Below are 19,106 nucleotides of genomic sequence, written 5' to 3' on the forward strand. Positions count from 1 at the left end.
ACAGATAGCATGTGCTGTGCCTCTGGTCTTTGCTTCTGTAGCAGGACCATGTGAAACCCTTCATCGGGGTAAGGTTGATGGGATCATTTCTCCTCTCCCATCATCTTTCACATTTTTTAAGGACTCCGACTCCCTCCTTATTCCTCCCTTATCTTTGTATTGCTTGCTGGGAATGGTCGTTTCCTCATATTAGAGTCTATGTTACTAATTAGAAAGATATTTTCTTTCCTAGATTGTTTTTGTCTCTGTTTGTTCCCTCCTCTTCTAGGGAGACCTCACTGAGTTTGAAAGCCTTCAACCTGTGTGAGTCTGATTATTTTCCATTTGTATTTCATGTGGGTCCTGTACTCCTTGCTGGGCTTGCTTTTAGTTTCTTTTTGCTTTCTGGCCAACACTTTCTCCCTTTCTTACTCTTCTAAACTTTCCCCTACAAGGACTCCCGCAGCCAGAAATACGCTCAGTGAATTCAGGGTCTGCCAAAACCTTCCATTTCAAATAAACCTCCCCAGTTCGTTAATTTCTACCCAACAGGTGTTCTTCCATAAGGTCTTCTTCTAACCTAGGCTTGGACTCAGTCTGTTATGGACTGCCCAGCTCCCTGTTAAAGTGTTTCATCTTTGCTGTGTTTTCTCTTATTTCTATCAGTTTTCTATAACATTCAGTAAGTTTATACACAATACTTATGTACTCACCTATAATAACTGTGTCAGACTGAAACATGATGCTAAAGACTTCTAGAAGGATATATGTTATCTTGATTTTCTAGATCTTACCCCATCCAGTATATCTAGATTTTCAATAGCTGCTTGACATAGCTGTCCAGTCTTGAAGGCTTGGTTCCATAATTATTCTTTATTAAAAAATAATTTTATTTTTGACTGTGCTGGGTCATGACTGCTGCATGGGCTTTTCTCTAGTTGCAAAGAGCAGGGTGGGGGTGAGGGGCTGCTCTCTAGTTGCAATACGCAGGCTTCTCATTGCAGTGGCTTCTCTTGTTGTGGAGCATGGGCTCTAGGGCATGTGGACTTCAATAGTTGTGGCATGTGGGCTTAGTTGCTCTGGAACACATGGGATCTTCCCTGATCAAGGATCAAATCCATGTCTCCTGCATTGGCAGGCAGATTCTTTACTATTGAGCCACTGGGAAAGACCCCTAATTATTCTTGTAATGAACTATCTGCAGCTTTAAGAAAGTGTGAAAGTGTTAGTTGCTCAGTCATATCCAACTCTTTCCAACACCATGGACTATTGCCCACCAGGCTCCTCTGTCTATGGAATTCTTCAGGCAAGAATACTGGGGTGAGTTGCCATTCCCTTCTCTACGGGATCTTCCCGACCCAGGAATCAAACCCAGGTCTCCTGCATTGCAGGCAGCTTCTTTATCATCTAAGCCACGAGGGAAGCTTTAAGAGGCTTTCAGTAATTTCGCAGGCCCTTGCCTCCTTGGGGGCAGTCAATTCATTTATTCATTGAGAGCCTGCCTTTCCTCCTCTGTTTGATGTCTTCAGGTTCCAGCCATATATGATCATCTAGTAACCACTAAGAACATCTCCTCTTTCTGACAGTCTAAGGGTATTAGACTGGTTATAACTCTTTGTCTTTCTATATCGATATGTTTAGATCTTTAGAATCACATTTTCTCCTTCCTATCTGCTCGGCCTATCTGCTCAAACCTCAGTCTTTCTCTTAAGGAAATCTCTTCCTTCAGCTTCATCAATTCGTTGGTCTGAAGATAAGACTGAAGTGTGTTTTTCAAATCATTCCACATTGACTTCCTGAGTTAAACTGCTTCTGTAGAGTTAGGACATTCAATTGCACAGGCCTTTTGAATTGCTCTTTTAGCTTTGCATTTGCAAAAGTTTTGTTGAATTGTGTTCTTACTTCACCTCAATAAGATGGAATACATGAAGACAAAGGCTTGCATTCTTTTTGTTTGTTTCATAGCAAAACCAACTACCATTCTCTGATGAAATCGATGAATTAGGTCTTTAAGATTTAGAACCAGTATCAGAGGTTAATTAACACATTTAGAGTGAATTAGAACCATGAGATGGAGGACAATAGAATGGGAAAAACTAGAGATCTCTTCAAGAAAATTAGAGATACCTAGGGAACATATCATGCAAAGATGGGCTCAATAAAGGACAGAAATGGTATGGACCTAACAGAAGTAGAAGATATTAAGAAGAGGTGTCAAGAATACACAGAAGAACTACACAAAAAAGATCTTCATGACCCAGATAATCATACCAGTGTGATCACTTACCTAGAGCCAGACATCCTGGAATGTGAAGTAAGTGGGCCTTAGTGAAGCATCACTATGAACAAAGTGGGCCTTAGGAAGCATCACTATGAACAAAGCTAGTGGAGGTGATGGAATTCCAGTTAAGCTATTTCAAGTCCTAAAAGATGATGCTGTGAAAGTGCTGCACTATTTAATATGCCAGCAAATTTGGAAAACACAGCAGTGGTCACAGGGCTGGAAAAGATCAGTTTTTATTCCAATTCCAAAGAAAGGCAATGCCAAAGAATGCTCAAAATACTGCACAATTGCACTCATCTCACACATTAGCAAAGTAACACTCAAAATTCTCCAAGCCAGTCTTCAACAGTATGTGAACCATGAAATCCAAGATGTTCAAGCTGGATTTAGAAAAGGCAGAGGAACCAGAGATCAAATTGACAACATCTGTTAGATCATTGAAAAGGCAAGAGAGTTCCAAAAAAACATCTGCTTTATTAACTATGCCAAAGTCTTTGCCTGTGTGGATCACAATAAACTGTGGAAAATTCTTCAAGAGATGGGAATACCAGACCACCTTACCTGCCTCTTGAGAAATCTGTATTCAGGTCAAGAAGCAACAGTTAGAACTGGACATGGAACAACAGACTGGTTCCAGATCAGGAAAGGAGTACATCAAGCCTGTATATTGTCAACCTGTTTATTTAACTTATATACAGAGTACATCATGAGAAATACTGGGCTGGATGAAGTAAAAGCTGGAATCAAGATTGCTGGGAGAAATATCAGTAACCTCAGATAGGCAGATGACACCATCCTTATGGTAGAAAGCAAAGAAGAACTAAAGAGCCTCTTGATGAAAGTGAAAGAGGAGAGTGAAAAAGTTGGCTTAAAGCTCAACATTCAGAAAACTAAGATCATGGCATCTGGTTCCATCACTTCATGGCAAATAGATGGGGAAACAATGGGAACAGTGAGAGACTTTATTTTTGGGGGCTCCAAAATCATTGCAGATGGTGATTGCAGCCATGAAATTAAAAGACGCTTCCTCCTTGGAAGAAAAGTTATAACCAACCTAGATAACATATTAAAAAGCAGAGACATTACTCTGCCAACAAAGGTCCATCTAGTCAAATCTATTGTTTTTCCAATAGTCATATATGGACGTGAGAGTTCAACTATAAAGAAAGCTGAGCGCTAAAGAATTGATGCTTTTGAACTGTAGTGTTGGAGATGACTTTGAGAGTCCCTTGGACTGCAAGGAGATCCAACCGGTCCATCCTAAAGGAAATCAGTCCTGACTATTCATTGGAAGGACTAATGCTAGACCTGAAACTCCAATACTTTGGCCGCCTGATGTGAAGAGCTGACTCATTTGAAAAGAACCTGATGCTGGGAAAGATGGAATGTGGGAGAAGAAGGGGCAGATAGAGGATGAGATGGTTGGATGGCATCACAGACTCCTTGGACATGAATTTGAGTAAACTCCACGAGTTGGTGATGGACAGGGAGGCCTGGTGTGCTGCAGTCCATGGGGTCTCAAAGTCGGACACGACTGGGCAACTGAACTGAACTGAACTAATGCAGGACTGCAACACTTGTAAACAAGCTCTGTGCATCTGAGGAATTGGCACCACTCTTGTTGATTTCTTTCCATGGACCTGAATGCAACTTATAACAACGTGGACTAAGTGTGCCCTGGTTCCTTCCACCCCATGGTTAACTCATAGTCCTTTCTGCAAACCATGTGACTGTCCTGTCGTACAGTCTTGAAGTTACCCATGATGCTGTATATGGTGGAAGTAGGCTGTCACCTCCCAGAGGGCAAGGACTGTCTTTCCTGTCTTCCTATACTTTCCTATACTTATAGCGTGGCTGTGCACAAAATAGGTGCTCAATAAGCGTGAATGGAAGAATCCAAATTAATGAGATTTCTAACATGAAACAGACTTTTTTTTTTTGGTAATGGAAACCTCAACAGATATCGTCTCTATATATTCCAACTATATCTTCTTGAAATACAGCAAAATGTATGATGAATGTTGAGTTTGAAATCCACTCTTTTGCTCCAGGTATTCAGAAAGAAATTGCTAATGCATTAAAACCTTACTTGTACTTTTTTTTTTCTTTACTACAAGATTCTGCAGGTAGGTTCCGTAGGTTGTCTTCAACATCTGTTTATGTTTTACTTTGCATTGAAATGAATTGTTGTAGAGTATAAAATCTATTTTGTCTTGTATGCATTCCCTGATTGTTTTCAGCTGTAGAAAGTTAGGTTTGTAGTTCTTTACTCTGCCAATCAGTTTCAATTTTGAAAGTCACAAGATTTCCATCATTATTAGATCAGTGAGTCAATTAGGTGTCTACAATGGGCACAAATTCAACAGCTTCCTTCATGCTACACAAAAGATAGATTTGGCTTCATTTGGAAATCTGAGGTTCCTCTGAATTATGCCACAGCTTCCTTAGAAACAAAGTAACTTGTAATCAGGATGTGAAATTCAAAATATTTTAATTAGTAAATGTCAAATGTTTAATTTCCTGAAGGATGGAGAGCACAACCCTCCTTTTTCCCCACTCTGTAATCTTCACTGTTTCCAAAAATACATACTGAAAAAAAGGAGGGGCCTTTAAGACTCTGCAATATATGCAGAAAGAGTTCTGATATTGTATCTGTCTTAAAAGGAATCATTTATTACTTCAAGATTTGTATCTGCTGTAAAATGATATCATTGACATATTTGAGATTGGGGGCAAAGCCATCTCAGAGAAGGACATGGGGTCTCATTTATCTGCCTCATCTAGGTGGGGGCTTGCCTGCTGTTTCTTTCCAAGATCATCTTCAGGAACTGTCGCAGGCATGTGACCCTTCCACCGAGCTTTAAAGAAAATGGGGTTTACCTTAAAAGTTCTCACATTGCCTTTGAAGATATCTCCTCACTTGAATAAACGTTATAGCTTTCCTCCAGGGAGACTGATTTGAGCAAATTTCATGCTGTGTGTTCAAGAAAAATCAAGACTCCTACAACTTTCTAAAGTTGAAAGAAACATTGTCATTATCACTATTTCCTTACTTTTCTCTTGCTTTGTCAATTTCATTTTATTGTTGGAATATTTGTGGTTGGAGCAAGGCATTTATTTTTTATCCTTTATTTACAGATATGAATATATGGTTGGAACAGGGCAATGACTTTATAAGCTCACCTAGATTTTCAGTGGTGGAGACAGCATCATAGAAATTGCTTCTGAAGCATTCCACTCTTTTCTCTCATGTTTCAGACCTCAGCTAAATAGCACTACCCTCCAAACAAACACTGAATTGATATGCTGTCTGGATATTGGATTATTATTACCAGGTCTTCTTGACAGGAAAAATATCGTGTTGATGTTTAGTATCCATATTGAACAACTGTTCTGGGATGTGCAAGCAGGAACCTCGAGGGAGGACGAGCTGATGCTGTTAATTTTCAAAGGAGGAAACGTGGGCAGGATTGGCTTGCAGAGCCATGTGTTCTGGTGTGAATTGAGTAACTTCATTTTGAAAGAGTGCATGAGCTATTTGAACTTTATATGCTTCAATTAAATGCCAGAAAATGGGATGAAAAGACTTACTGAAAACCAGAAACCAGATGCTTGTTCTTCAGGCCTCTTGAGGCATTAAAAACAAACATCACAACAAAAGACATTTGGGTTTGGTATAATTCACTGATGGATGGTTTACAAAACCTTTTGCTTCTTGATAGAGTGGAAGCTAGTATGAGCGAGGACTGAGAGATGCCTGGTTTGAGAAATAGCTAGATGATTGATCTTATATTCAATAAATCCACTCTTGATTCATGTGAGGAGTGGTTTCAGTTTATTGAGGACAGAGAGGAAAGCATCTAGCAGTGGCAGGTTTTCCTTTCTAAAACACTGGCTCATTTTTACTCAGTATACAGAAAGTGGAGGTAGGTTGGAGAAGCTCCATCTCTGATACTGAAACAACAGTTCACATCACATTTTGGACTGATTGTTGTGTGCAGCACGCTGTTCCAGGCTGACTATCAGCTGGTGGAGTCTCGGCGTCTGCCTTTTCTCAGGACCATGGACCATGAGGACCACGGTGTGACGGTGTAGCATCTCCACAGAGTTTAGAGGGCGCTCCCGTGACTGGTGCAGGCTACACCAGCTAGAGTGACCTTGTGCTCATGGCAGGCTGATCTCTGGTAAGGATGGCAAGTATGAAAGCCTGTGCAGTTCACTACCTTCCTGTCTAAAACCAGGGTGCTCAATGAGCCTCAAACCAAGTCCATGGTATTGCCTTTGGAGGTATTGTTCTTAATTGTTTTTAACATCGTAAGCAAATTTTTTGTGTAGGACAGATTGTCACAGAATCCTACCATGATTTTACATACAACCCCATCCACTAAAATGTGCACATTCATTTTGGTTTAAGAATATTTTCTTATTTTGACTTGACCATATCATAAAGTTGAGAGCTATGAATAGCATTTTACAAAATCCAGATTGATGTATGGATTAGGATAAACTTTGTGTAGTAATATTTGTGCACCTGAAGTTCAGACTGTGTTATTTAATCATCCTGTATTAACCAAGTATTCATAATTTCACAATTGGATTTAAGAATATAATCATTTCTTTATTTCATAAAATCCATAATATAGCATCACATTATAAAGGTAGAATTACCCTTACATTTTTAAGTATTCTGTTGATGAGAAACAGTTTATATACTACTTCGTTTGTCTGATCTTTGTAATTTAAACATGTCCTATTTGAAATAAAAATATTAGCATATCTTATATTTGATGCTGTACCTTAAAAGTAGTAAACTGATGTTAGTCTCTTTGTGGATGGTATCATTGGTGAATATTATAAATTCTAGAGCTCTTGTAGGCCGAAGTGGCATATGTTTAGCAAAACTTTGGAATTTTTGTTGTTGTTGTTAATTGTTAATATTATTAAATATACACTTGAACCTCTTTTCTGTTTCAATCTTTGCTGTTAAAAATGATTTTTCTTGCACTGTCTTACAGCATACAACATCTTTGGGAACTGATGATCAAGGCCAATACTTACATGTCATTCTCAGGGCAAAACATTTGAAGCTATGGAAGTTGTAGAAGATTTCACATTTTCTGGAATTCTATTTCATTCTCTGGCAGTATTTTATAAATTCTTTATAATTTGCTTATTTTCTTATCATTTTCCATGTCTGCAAAAGAATAGTAAACTTCTGTAAAGATTCCACATAATTAAGGCTTTATTAGATAATTAGGTTAAAGTTTTAAGAATAATTTTGAAATGTGAGCTCTAGAAATACCACCACAGAGAGGCCGTTTCTAAGACGTAGTTCTCATTGTCCAGCTGCCGTGAGTGGTCATCCTCCTTTAGGCTGTGTCTGACTTGCAAGGGAGGGGCAGAAGCATGGAGACCCAGAAGAAGCCTGTTGCTCACCCTGCAATGGCTATATCATGAGATCTGGTCCTGCATACGTTTGGGGTCACCTGAGGTCAGCTCTGCGTGGCTCAGTGGGGGAAACCTTAGTCTGTCTTTGTAGACAGATCTGGAGAGTAGATGGTGTGTTCCAGGAAGCTCCGAAAGCTGTGATCTAGAATTCAAGCCAAATTAACAACCATGTATCTCTAGTCACCTTCAGAATTTCAGAAAAGGGAATCAGTTTAGATTCTGCCTTTTTTGTTGATTAGCTTGAATTATTTTAATTAAATTACTCACAAAGACCCTCACATTTCTCTTCTGTAAGTGGGTATGGTGATAGCACCTACTCAGTAGAGCTGTCCTGAGTATTTCTGTATCTGACACATTTAGCAGAACGCGGCTCACAGGAAAAGGTCAATGGGTTTCTGGCTATACTATTACTATTATAATGACTGTAATAATTATTCACGCATGGAGCAGCAGCATTCAATTCCTTATATTTTTAAGACTCTTCTGACAATGGGAGGATGTAGTAGAAGAGTTTATCCATTATTTTTGATATTTTTATGAAGTGTGTGCTACAAGCCAGGCCCTTTAAAAATACTGGGGCTTCAATGAGAAGCAAAACCCAACTTGGTCCCTGACCTCGTAGAGTCTACAGTCTAGCAGGAATAATCAACATAATCTAATACTCAAATATATGTAAATGATAACTGGGATATAGGATAGAAAGACCAGAACCAGGCATGGGTCATGAGTTGATGTGTAAGGGTGAATGCCGAGTGACCCCCACAGGTCAGGGATGGAGGGAGGCCAGTCCAGGCAAAGAGTGATAATGGGGAACTGGGAGGAACCAGGGGGCTGGTGTGGAGAGAAGGGGATGGGCTTGAGTGGAGTAAAGTAATGAACTCCTATCATGAACTTGGTATAGGCAGGGCACACCTAGAGAGTCTCCAGATCCTGCTACTCAAAGTGTGGTCCTCAAAGCATCCTCATCAGCATCATCTGGGAGCTGGTAAGAAATGCAGAATCTCAAGCCCCGCCCTACCACCCCCAAAGCTGCTGAATCAGACTCTCTGCATGTGATTCATGTGCACATTGAAGTCTGAGAAGCACTGTCTTCTAGAACATGCTAGGAAAACTGGTTTTTGTCTTTCAAGCCTCTGGAGGGTTTTATGTAGGCAGGTGACACATCCACATGAGCATTTTGAAAAGATCACTTGGGTTAGGGTGGCATTTTGAAGGGGAAAGGTGAGGATGTGGGGAAAGGAAGTAGGACCAACCTTATTTTGTGTGGTTTGCTGTCTACTAATCCCTATTTGAAACATTTTGGCTGTCACACTTTACTTAGTAAATTACAAATTAGCGACTTTCAATTACAAATCACTAAGTTGTAAATTTTTCTTCTGAACCTATCCTGATTGATGACATAGGTGCTGTGCTTAGTCGCTTAGTCGTGTCCGACTCTTTGCCACCCCATGGACTGTAGCCCATCAGGCTTCTCTGTTCATGGGGATTCTCCAGGCAAGAATACTGGAGTGGGTTGCCATGCCCTCCTCCAGGGTATCTTCCCAACCCAGGGATCAAACCCAGGTCGCCCACATTGCTGGTGGATTCTTTACCATCTGAGCCACCAGGGAAGCCCTTTCTTGGGCTGGAGTGGGTAGCTCGTCTTATTCCAGCCAACAGGAAAGAGGAAAGACAATACCCTTGTCTTGGAAAATACTTCCTGGAAGTCACATTGACCATTTCGAAATTCATCCCATGGTCCAGAGCTTGGCCACATGGCCTCACATCGCTGTAGAAGAGAATGGGAAATGCTGTCTTTATTCTAAATGCAGGGTTCTGTTTCTAAGATCAAAGGAAAGAATAGATTCTGGGAGTCAATTAGGCTCTTTCTCATACCAGAAACTCAGATGAGGCAGAGTGAGATTGCTTCTGTCTGGGTAGTCAAGGAAGGCTGCCTGAATGAGATGAAGTTTGAGTTACTTCTTTAAGGATTGGAATTTATGTCGGTTGATGTGGGAGAAATAGTCTAGAACCACGATTTTGAAACTGTGTGCTTTAGTACTCCTTGACCCTGCAGTGATTCACAGAGGCTGCTGGTTAGTTTCAATTTTTGAGGGAAATCTAGTGACACTCAACATTTGTTGGTTACCAAATGAAATACTAGCTTGACATAGTTCACACTTTCAACATGGGATTGTGCTCTATTCCTTTTGAGGTAATTTGTCTTCATAAATCTGGGTTCTTGGTGGTTGCTGTGTAGGAAGTTGTACCAGGCAAGAATCTACTTGGAACAGGCAATGTGTGGGAGTGGTTTTCATTCTGATTCTGAGGTTAGGGTGTTGAGCACTGCTCAACAGATGCATATATCCCATGATGGTAAGTAATTGTGGTTACGAATGGCATGAAAATATTTAAAAATTTTAACTTATGTGTAGTAGTTTTTCAAATGTTTACCAAATTTTTAGGATATAAGTACTTACAAAATTGTTGGATAAGGCTACTTAATAAATGGAGCCATTAGGCACTTCTTTTGACCTAGGTCCACTGAAAATATTACCTAGACACTGATGGTACCATGAACCTAGAATGTCTGGGGATCACTGATGTGTGGGGTTAACAGAGTTACAAGGCTACTTCTTTTTATGTTCTTAACATAGATGGTGTTGAAAAATATTTTTCTATAATAAAATCCATGACAATTTACTTTTTAAAACAATATTTTCTAACTGACTTCAAAGTTCATGATAGGAATTTTGAGTATGGAGTAGTACTAATAAATAGTCCTACTAAAAACTGATGTTATAAATTTTAGTATATCTTCCCTGAAAGGAAATATTTTTTATTATTTTATCAAATATATTTTCTCCCCTAAAGTGTTTTTGGATGATTTAAGAATAGGCCTTATAAGGCATATATCATTTTTAAAAAAGGAATTATTTACATAGTTATGTACAAAGAATTTTTGTTTATGAGGTTGAGTTCAGTTATTTATTCAACAGGTATTAATCTATTCCTGACTGTGTTCTAGATGCTGGGCATACACTAATGAGAAAGGGCAATATTTGCTTATGTATGGAGAAGGAAATGGCAACCCACTCCAGTGTTCTTGCCTGGAGAATCCCAGGGACAGGGGAGCCTGGTGGGCTGCCGTCTCTGGGGTCACACAGAGTCGGACACGACTGAAGCGACTTAGCAGCAGCAGCAGCAGCAGAGAGATACAACTGAGTTAGTATTATGTATGCTATTATTTGAGGCTTCTCCAGTGGCTCAGTGGGAAAAGAATCTGCCTCAATGCAGGAGACACAGGAGATGTGGGTTCGATCCTGGGTCAGGAAGATCCCCTGGAGAAGGAAATGGTAACTCAATCCAGTATTCTTGCCTGAAAAATCCCATGGACAGAGGAGCCTGGAGTACTACAGTCCAAAGGGTAGCAAAGAGTCTGACATGACTGAGTGACTAAGCACATTAAACACATTGTATGCTATTATTTTTACCTGTTTTTGCAGAAGCAGGAATAAATTTGCACTTTGTCCGTTATAACCTTATGAGGCTTTGTTGGTCCTTAGAGTGTACAATGCATATTGCAGTCCTGTTTAAGTTTAAGCATCCCTTAAACTCAGTGCTTTCCTTTCTTCTTCAAGTGTAATGCATTAAAAGTCTGGATAATTTTTTTAAAAAATCAACTTTATCTTTGAACATTTTTATGAAGTAACCATGTATTACAGCAATAATTAGGCAGTTTCTTTTTTTTGCCAGTTGGCCACCAGTACAATTATATCAGGTTTTACTAAGGGCCCTAGTAAGAGATAATGTGATTTTCTTAAAAGAATTTATAATTTGATTTGGCTATCATATTAAGATTTATGACAATTAAAATAGCCATGGATGCAGGGATGCAGTGATACTGTGTATCAGGAGTTGCAAGCTCTCTGTGAAGGGCCTGGTGGTGAATGTTTTTAGCTTTGGGCCGCACAGCGCGGTCGCAACCACTCACTGCTGTCGCTGTGGCGGGAGAGCGGCTGTAACAGCATGCACAGGCGTGAACGGGGCTGTCTGCTGATAGAACTTCACGGTAAAAACAGGTCGTGTTGAGGCGATTCCCATTTGATGGTTTTTATTTTCTCCATTCGGTGGGAATTGGGGTGGATCCTTTTCTGAAAGTGAGGGCAGAAGGCAGAAGAGTAGGGAAAGATAGTTTGAGGAGAATAGAGAAAACTTTAAGCTAGCAATCAATTAGTCCTGTTGAGTAACTTTTTACAACCACACATTCAGTTGTCCAAGTGTAGATATATAGAGAAGATTGTTGGGTTCATCTCATGTTGACCTTTATAAGATGAGGGAGAAGAAAATATAGAGGGGCAAAGTGGTTCAGGGCATTAGCAAGAGTATCATTGAAATAATGATCCAAAGATTTTAAAGAAGGTATGTAGGGAAATGAAGACAGGAGATAGTTGATAGAGTGGGAGAAGTGAGAGGGATCAATGGACAAAGTCCTGCAAGTATCAGAGAATGGCTGTTGTGATGAATGGATAAAGAAGATGTGATATCTATCTCTCAACATGCACACACAATGGGATATTACTCAGACATAAAGAATGAAATAATGCCATATGCAGAAAACATATGTACCTAGAAGTTATCATATCAAGTATAATAAGTAAGTCAAAGACAAATATCATATGATATTGCTCCTAAGTGGAAGCTAAAAAAATACAAATGAACTTATTTACAACACAGAAATAAACTCACAGAAATAGAAAACACGCTTATGGTTACCAAAGGGGAAAGGGGTGGGTAGGGATAAATTAGGAGTTTGGGATTAACATAGCCAAACTACTATATATGAAATAGATAACCAACAACTAGGTCCTTGTTTGTTATCTATTTTATAGATAACACAGATATCTATACTCAATATTTAGTAATAATGGTAAGGGAAAAGAATTTGAAAAAGAATGTGTATGTGTGTATATGCTCACACAACTAACTGAGTCATTCTGTTATACACATGAAACTAACACATTATAAGCAAACTATATGCTTTAAAAAAGAGACAGAATGGCTGTTGTGAAAATAGTTTAATCAGTATGCCAGGAGGCAAGCATAGTAGAATTAAAAATGTAAAAGAGATGAATGAGAAGATATCCCAATGGAACCAGAGACTCAAGGAGCTATTCTAGTTAGGTTGATTGTATTCAGCATATGTAAGCTAGCATGACACCTTTTAAAATAAATGTAGTCTTTAAGACAAGAAATGAATCTACCAACAAGATTAGTAAAACATAAGAACTACATATTTGAAATATGTGCAGGTCAACCAGTTGCACTGCTCCCTGCTTGCACTGTTGGAATGCTCAGCTTACAGTTTCAAGTATGTGGAGGGTAGATTCTGGAAGAGGGTACCTTCTGGAGAGAGGGTTGTTGAGTCCACCTAAATAAAACTTAGGAATTGTCTTAGTGGTTTAGCTCATCTGGCCTCATTCACCCAACAATAAAGTCAGAGTTGCATTATATTCAGAGGAATCTCAATGGCTTCCCCGGTGGCTCAGATGGTAAAGAATCTGCCTGCAGTGCAGGAGACCTGGGTTTAATCCTTGGGCTGGGAAGAGCCCCTGGAGAAGGGAATGGCAACCCACTCCAGTCTTCTTGCCTGGAGAATTCCATGGACAGAGGACCCTGGCGGGCTACAGTCCAAGCGATCACAAAGAGTCGGACACAGCTGAAGGACGAGCACGTTCACCTTTCAAAGGGCCTCTGACTAATGCAGCATTTACAGCAATAGTCTTACGTGGCTATGAATGCTAGAGAAAAGTTAAACACTTGAGGAAAGGGCTGAGGTTTCCTCTGTTTCTTAGTTCTAAATTTCTTCTAAGTGTTTCTTCCTCTTCTCTCCTTCATAAAAGGAATCAATTTCCTAGTCACTGGAGAAAGCACTTGCACTAATCATGAATATGGTTTCTGGAGATCAAGCACTTGTTGATATACTTACATAAGATATTAAAATGAGCCCCTGGCACTTTCCCTACTGATTCTTCACTTACGAATACTAACTGGCGTGTATTTGGCCATAGGATTCCAGATAGCACTGAGGCCTCTGTATATTTGCCACCCAAGAAGATCGTTCCTACAACGCTCTTGTGACCTCTTTAACAAAGAAACCTTTTCCATTGCTGTGGAAGCCAAAGAAAGTTAATAGCTCCTTACCTCTCTGGGTTTGTTTTACCACTCTTTTAAATTATAACAGGACTTTTCAGTGATACTTTTCTGAGAATCATGGCTAGTTCAAGTGCTGGTTCTCTACAATGTCTTTTCTTCCCTCAGTAAACGTTGCCCTTTTCTCTCCTTTATTGTGGAAGGTATACATTCTTTTTCTAGTATTTTAGCTCTTACATTTTTTTAAAATATAAATTTACTTATTTTAATTGTAGGCTAATTACTTTACAATATTGTATTGGTTTTGCCATACATTGACATGAATCTGCCACGGTGTACATGTGTTCCCCATCCTGAACCCCCTCCCAACTCCCTCCCAATCCCATCCCTCTGCGTCATCCCAGTGCACCAGCCCCGAGCACCCTGTCTCATGCATCCAACCTGGACTGGCGATCCGTTTCACATACGATAACATACATGTTTCAATGCCATTCTCCCAAACCATCCCACCCTCACCCTCTCCCACAGAGTCAGAAAGACTGTCCTATACATCTGTGTCTCTTTTGCTATCTCGCATACAGGGTTATCGTTACCATCTTTCTAAAATCCATATATACAGTGTTAGTATACTGTATTGGTGTTTTTCTTTCTGGCTTACTTCACTCTGTATAATGGACTCCAGTTTCATCCATCTCATTAGAACTGATTCAAATGAATTCTTTTTAATGGCCGAGTAATATTACATTGTGTATATGTACCACAGCTTCCTTATCCATTCATCTGCTGATGGGCATCTAGGTTGCTTCCATGTCCTGGCTGTTGTAAACAGTGCTGCGATGAACACTGGGGTGCACATGTCTCTTTCAATTCTGGTTTCCTCGGTGTGTATGCCCAGCAGTGGGGTTGCTGGGTCACATGGCAGTTCTATTTCTAGTTTTTGAAGAGTCTCCACACTGTTCTCCATAGTGGCTGTACTAGTTTCATTCCCACCAGCAGTGTGAGAGGGTTCCCTTTTCTCCGCACTCATTTCACGAGTCAGAATGGCTGCTGTCCAAAAGTCCACAATGTCTTAAGTGATCTTCTAGCAAGAAATGATATTCCTATCTTTTCAATTCCTATAAGCCTCACAGTGCTGATCATTTGCTATCTCGAAAGGTAGTTATTTATGTCCATATCTTACCTCTCCTATAAGACTGTGAGCTTTGGAGGAACAGTTAGTTTTAGATTATTGTTAAATTCATCACTGTGCTTATTATAATTAGTAGATGTATCAATAACCACTTCTTGAGTAAATGAAGCAAAAAAGTCAGTTCTACTATGGTCTCTGAGCTGTAGTTCCACACTGGCTTTTTACAGATAAGTGTTACGTCCAAGCCTCAAAGAATACCACCCATCACTGTTATAATTAGGGTGTTATAAAGATATTATATTGTGTCAGTCTGTTAATTCACATTGAGTGAAATCTGAAACTGGCTCCCATATATGGAGGACAAGAAGAAACTGAAGAAAGAGGTAGATCATTCCAGATTGCTGGGCGGCAGTTTTAATAACCAAGGTAACTTACTTGCAAGGTTTGTCTTGGCTGACTGCAAGGTCATTAGATCTCCACACCTGCAAGAATCATATAATGGAATTCAGTCATGTGTACCATCTGGATGGCCTCAGTAGCACACTGCTCGCTCAAGGCTGCATCCTTGAAAACAGCTTTGGCTGTGGGAACAGTGAATGTAACATATGTTCCAAGGACAGAATAGGGGGTGAGGAGCCTCTGATTGCCTGACTCTAGCTCATGGGTCAATGTGGTGGGTCACATCCTTTCCATGACCTCCTCCAAAATGGTGCCACTTAATTGTATATTAAGTCTGAGGGATCTCACATTGGTGGGTTGATTAAACCAGGTTCAAAAAGTTCAGTGGATCAGTAAAGGTGTTAATCTAGGAAATCAAGCCATCCTTAAGCTAACATCCTATGTTCATTCGACTAATGTCTCCCACAGGGAATTGTTAAAATTACAGAGTGTCATCACATCAGTGTATTTAGTGAACACTGTTTGCAATGTGTGTCAGTGAACAAGAGTTGGTTTTGATGTAGGAGAAACAGAGCAGAAATAGAGAACCGCACATCCCCCGCGTTGCATCAGAGTTGCCTTTTTATGCATGGGCAACTATCAGGTATTAGTTCCATGCCAGAAAGGATCAAGTGTAAGATCATCGGTTTGGACGTCTCAATTGTGAAATGGCTTTCTCAAAGGTCATTTGGTTTTTAAAATTAGATACTTCATACAGGGGAAGAACCAACAAAACCTGGTAATAAATGGCATGGGGGAGATCATAGAAAAGTCTGGAGTCTTGGGATTATAGGAATAGTGGAATTTTTTTTTAGCACATATATGGAAGTCAGGAGAAGAACTAAATTAAAAGTGAAAAGGTGAAAGTAAAAGTCGCTCAGTCATGTCCGACTCTTTGCGAACCCATGGACTATGCAGTCCACGGAATTCTCCAGGCCAGAATACTGGAGTGGGTAGCCTTTCCCTTCTCCAGGGGATCTTCCCAACCCAGGGATCGAACCCAGGTCTCCCGCATTGCAGGTGGATTCTTTACCAGCTGAGCCAGAAGGTAGGGATAAAGAAGGAAATTAGTTTGGTTGTGGACATGCTGAGAAGAGATGACACTATGCATTAGGCATGAGAAATTTATGATCTGACTTGAAAGGAAGTTCAGGACTCAAGAGATTCAAGAGTTGGGTACACCAAGGCTATAGCTCAGAAATGGCATGGAGAGTCAGACGTCTGAGAGAGAACCATAAGAAACATTTTAATTAATGGGATCAGAAATGTTGCTCGTTGTGACTCAAATCACTTTTAAGTCCATCTCTGTTGAACAAGTTACTGCGCTAAGCCAGTTGCAATACATGAATTTCCAAACATTGTTTCTGACAAGAGATTGAGCTAGCAAAATTTCAAGTTTGAGGATAAGAATTCCGTTTTGTTGAATCATCACTGTTGTACCTCATCATTCTGTCTCAAATGGAGGGGCTGAAGGGGTGGTACGGACAGCAGAGAGATTGTCAGTGGCCAACAGAACAGGCTCTCCTTCATTACTCAGCTTGCCACTTAATACATAGTCAGTAATATTCAATCTTGCTGAATTATTAATGGTTAAAATTTTATTTTATTTTATCCAGATTCATTCACATTTGGGTTAGGACTAATAAGACAAACAAGAATAAATCTGGATGATGCCCTGTCCTTACTACTCACCAGTATTTTATCACTGCATTAGGCAATTTGCTTAGAGCTCTAGGTCAAGGTGAGTTCTACTGGGGAATAATACCAAATTAGCAGATAAGTTTAAACAAATTTAAAATGGAATATGGTTATAAGTCCATATACTCCTGAAAAACATTTCAGAAATAGGTGGTTTGCTCTGTCCTGAATATGGTTTGTACAATTATTTGTTTATTTATTAGTGGGATTTGGTGACTAAACTCATTTCATACTACGTAGTACCCAGAGGAAAATGCAGGCATGCTACTGCTCTAAATGGATAGCTGTCCTCTAAAATGTCCTACTGTCTATTGAATTGCTTTGCAGTATTAAAACTGTGTTTCATTTTCCTCTTCTACTTTAGGTCTTGGGAGCTAAAGATGATATCAGGGGTGATGGCTGCTTGCGGAAACTGACGACTGTGAATGCGCTTCGTTTCCTCTTGCTGGTCCTGATTCCATGCATCTGTGCTCTCATTGTCCTGCTGGTGATCCTGCTCTCCTTTGTTGGTGAGTGATGCCATTATTAAAGAAAAATGAAGTTAAAATTAACATTAGTATGATTTGTAAGAGTGGTTTCCGCTACTCTGGATGGTGGTTTACTACTGGAGGATCTTCCTGGGCAAGGAGAAATCTGATTGCTTTTGCATTTGTAAAAGACAAAAGACCTGGATACATTATAGGGAATTGATGGTAGAAAGAAATGAAGTCAGGAAAACCAATTTGGTGACTGGCTATCATCTGAGTAAAAGAGAGCAAGAGCTTGAATTAAAGCATTTGGTGCATGAGAATCAGCGGAAGTCAAGACTGATTAGGATTTTGGCATGAAGGAGAAAGAGGAGTCAAGGTTGACTCTCAGATTTCTAGCTTAGGCAACCAGGTTGGCTTTGGTGCCATCTTTTAATGTGGGAAGAAAAGGCAGAGGAGTGAGATGCAGGTATATGGAGGTCAGGTTGGGAGTTCAATTAGGACATGTTAAGTTGGAGATTCTTATGGGACAACTAAATACAGTAGAACCATAGCTTAAGTGCATTTATTGTGAGCAAATTCAACAGTGCAGGCTGGACCAAGAAATGGAGGACTGTTGAATTTCTTACCTTCCTAAGAAAATTTCAAGGGAAATTATGAGTCTGTGTGATTTTTGGCTTCTGTACAGACTTTAGAATTTAACTCTCATCCTGCTGTTACTGGTCTGAAGCTGGAACCATCAGGAAGGGAGACTGAGAAGGGAGCCTAGCCTGCCTGTATTTGTGAAGGTGGGAGTCTCAGCGGCAGTAGCAGGAGTAGATGAACTGTGAGGAGAAAGTGCACCGCTTCAAAGCTGAGGACAAAGCCAGCATCCTCCAAGGATGCTGTTGTTTAGGGGAGATGAGAAAAGATCAAGAGAAACCAGAGCTGTTGGACAAGAAGGAAAGGATCCCGGAGACGCTGGGCTTCATAGACGCCTAGGACAGAGATGGCCCGAGGCTGCAGGGTGACGGGTAAGAAGAGGACGGGAAAACTGCAGGCTTTCTGTCGGGGTTCCAGGCGCCCTGCCCCAGGCTGTGCCCGCTGAGGTCTGCTCTGGGCTGGAGGCAGGGCAAACCCTGAAGCTCACCTCTCCCCCTCTCTTCTGCCAGGACACCCCCTCCCCCAGACGTGGCCTGCTTTTGTTTCCTTTCCTGTGCCTTCCAGTGACTGCTTTCTTATATTTTGTCCAGAGTTTGTAGTTGTTACCTCTGGGAGAATCTGTCTGGTAGACGCTCCAGTGGTCTTACCCCCGGCATTTGGAACGCTCTCATTGTCATAGCACTGTGCGGAGCGGCTCACACGCTGTGAAGAATACTTCCTTTCATTCTCAGGGTGGAATGCTAATATAAGCTTAAAACCCATTTTTAAGTGCTTCAAAACTTAGAGGCCTCTGAGCAGAGGCAGGGTGCTATAAAACCAGTGCTTTACTTGGGTTTATTGATTGATTACATTTAAACATTTTTATAACTTTATTGAAATATAATTTACA

At 40.3% G+C, this 19,106-nt stretch overlaps 1 protein-coding gene across 7 annotated transcripts in view; it reads left to right on the forward strand.

The window, feature by feature from the left end:
• The window catches only part of CORIN (corin, serine peptidase), a 263,542-nt gene that overhangs the window by 26,825 nt on the left and 217,611 nt on the right, over positions 1-19,106 (forward strand). For all 7 annotated transcript variants that reach the window (XM_043438349.1, XM_043438343.1, XM_043438344.1 and 4 more), the window contains exon 2: positions 17,473-17,617. In XM_043438349.1, coding sequence (XP_043294284.1) covers positions 17,473-17,617 — 145 coding nt within the window. The remainder of the gene's footprint in view (positions 1-17,472; positions 17,618-19,106) is intronic.

This window comes from Cervus canadensis, chromosome 19, assembly GCF_019320065.1.
Source record: "Cervus canadensis isolate Bull #8, Minnesota chromosome 19, ASM1932006v1, whole genome shotgun sequence".
NCBI classification, from domain to species: Eukaryota; Metazoa; Chordata; class Mammalia; order Artiodactyla; family Cervidae; genus Cervus; species Cervus canadensis.